General features: G+C 42.2%; 1 protein-coding gene across 1 annotated transcript; it reads left to right on the forward strand.

Annotated features, from left to right (window-relative positions):
* LOC130836910 (olfactory receptor 7G2-like) lies at positions 1 to 942 on the forward strand. The gene has a single exon (XM_057709564.1). It carries the CDS (start codon positions 4 to 6, stop codon positions 940 to 942), a length of 939 nt encoding a protein of 312 aa, XP_057565547.1. The 5' UTR covers positions 1 to 3.
* The last annotated feature ends 1,000 nt before the right edge of the window (positions 943 to 1,942 follow it).

A 1,942-nucleotide genomic window follows, 5' to 3' on the forward strand; every position in this document is an offset into this window, starting at 1 on the left:
AACATGGAACCCAGAAACCAAACCGATGTTTTAGAATTCCTTCTCATGAGACTGACAGAGGATCCAGAACTGAGGACCATCTTCTTCAACCTGTTCCTGTCCATGTACCTGGTCACTGTCCTGGGAAACCTGCTTATCATCCTGGCTGTCATCTCTGACTCCCACCTCCACACACCCATGTACTTCTTTCTCTCCAATCTGTCCTTTACTGACATCTGTTTAAGCACATCCGTGATCCCAAAGATGCTGGTGAACCTCCAAGCACAGAATCCGAGTATCACTTATACTGGATGTCTCATCCAGATCTGCTTTGCCCTGATTTTTGTTACTTTGGAAAATTTTCTCCTTGGAGTCATGGCCTATGACCGCTATGTGGCCATTTGTCACCCACTGAGATACACAATCATCATGAATCCCCACCTCTGTGTCATGCTGATTCTCCTCTCGATATCCATTAGTATTGGGGATGCCCTGCTCCACAGTCTGATGGTGCTGCGATTGTCCTTCTGCACAGATCTGGAAATCCCCCTCTTCTTCTGTGAAGTTGTTCAGGTCATCAAACTTGCGTATTCTGATACCCTCATCAATAACATACTGATATATTTTGCAGTTAGCATATTAGGTGGCATTCCTCTTTCAGGAATCATTTTCTCTTATAGTCAACTATTCTCCTCTGTTTTGAGAGAGTTATCAGTCGGTGGAAAGTACAAAGCTTTTTCTACCTGTGGGTCTCACCTCTCAGTTGTTTCCTTATTCTATGGGACAGGTTTTGGACTGTACATTTGTTCTGCAATTTCTGAGTCCTCCAGGAAGGCTGCAGTAACTTCATTGATGTACACTGTGGTCACTCCCATGATGAACCCCTTCATCTATAGCCTGAGGAACAGAGATATAAAAGGAGCTTTGAGGAAACTCATTGGTAGGGTACCTTCTTTTCTGTGATGTGTCATCGAATTTGAGAGAGGGTCACTAGCATGAGGCAAAATTAAAAGAATACTAATGAGCTAGAATGCCTCTCTTTCATCACCAAGTTCTTAAACCCCTAGGTAACATGATGGCTAAGTGCATTTTAACTTAGAGTTTAAACCCAACTTGCTCTTTGTCTAGTGATGTTTGACACACAGTTTCCATTCTCTAAGATAAGATTATTGGTTAGGGTCAATAGAAGCTGACTCTGAGGCAGAGGTTTGTGGTATAGTAATTTTGTGGGGGGAGTGTTTGAGCCTAAAGGAAGTGGGAGAAGGTGGACAGGTGTGGAAAGGATTTAAACAAGTCTATGTTCATGCAGAGATAGATTCTGCCTGATTCTTTGCATAGCACCATGTGAGATGCACCCAGAATTAAACCTACTGTGAGACGTGGTGGCTGATCTTTCACACCCCAGTTCAGGAATTCCTGAGACTGTCACTGGCAAATTGGACATGCATGGGGCACCATTTGTACCCACTGCATTTAGCTTCCTCATTTATAAATTTGCCATGATTAGGTTATCTCAGTAGTTTGGAAAGATTGTGAGGTATTTGAACTTCATTAGTGAGGAAGCCTTTCTTCCTGATAAGAGAAAGATATCCCGGCTCTAAAATGCTCAAACAATAAAGATAGTGATCTTTCATCCCAAGGATTTCAGAGGTAGAAATTGTGCAGGGCCAGAAGAGTAGAAATTCATTCATTCCTCCATGAAGTGGCTTCATGCTAAGGCTGATTCCCCTCAGGGACCCAGATGGCTGCACAGATGTAGGCATCATATCTAGACGTGATTCCCAGAGACCAAAATGACTGAGTATACTTTCCTGGGTCTATTGCTAATTGAGGGTCTATTTTTAGTAGATATTTCCATGGTGTTATATTACCTTCAATCTTATCATTGAGAATAGGATTGTATACCACCTGGTTAATCTAATTCCTGGTATAAGGAAAATGCTTACTATGAGAGGTTTGTTTT

This window comes from Hippopotamus amphibius, chromosome 15, assembly GCF_030028045.1.
Source record: "Hippopotamus amphibius kiboko isolate mHipAmp2 chromosome 15, mHipAmp2.hap2, whole genome shotgun sequence".
Taxonomy (NCBI): Eukaryota; Metazoa; Chordata; class Mammalia; order Artiodactyla; family Hippopotamidae; genus Hippopotamus; species Hippopotamus amphibius.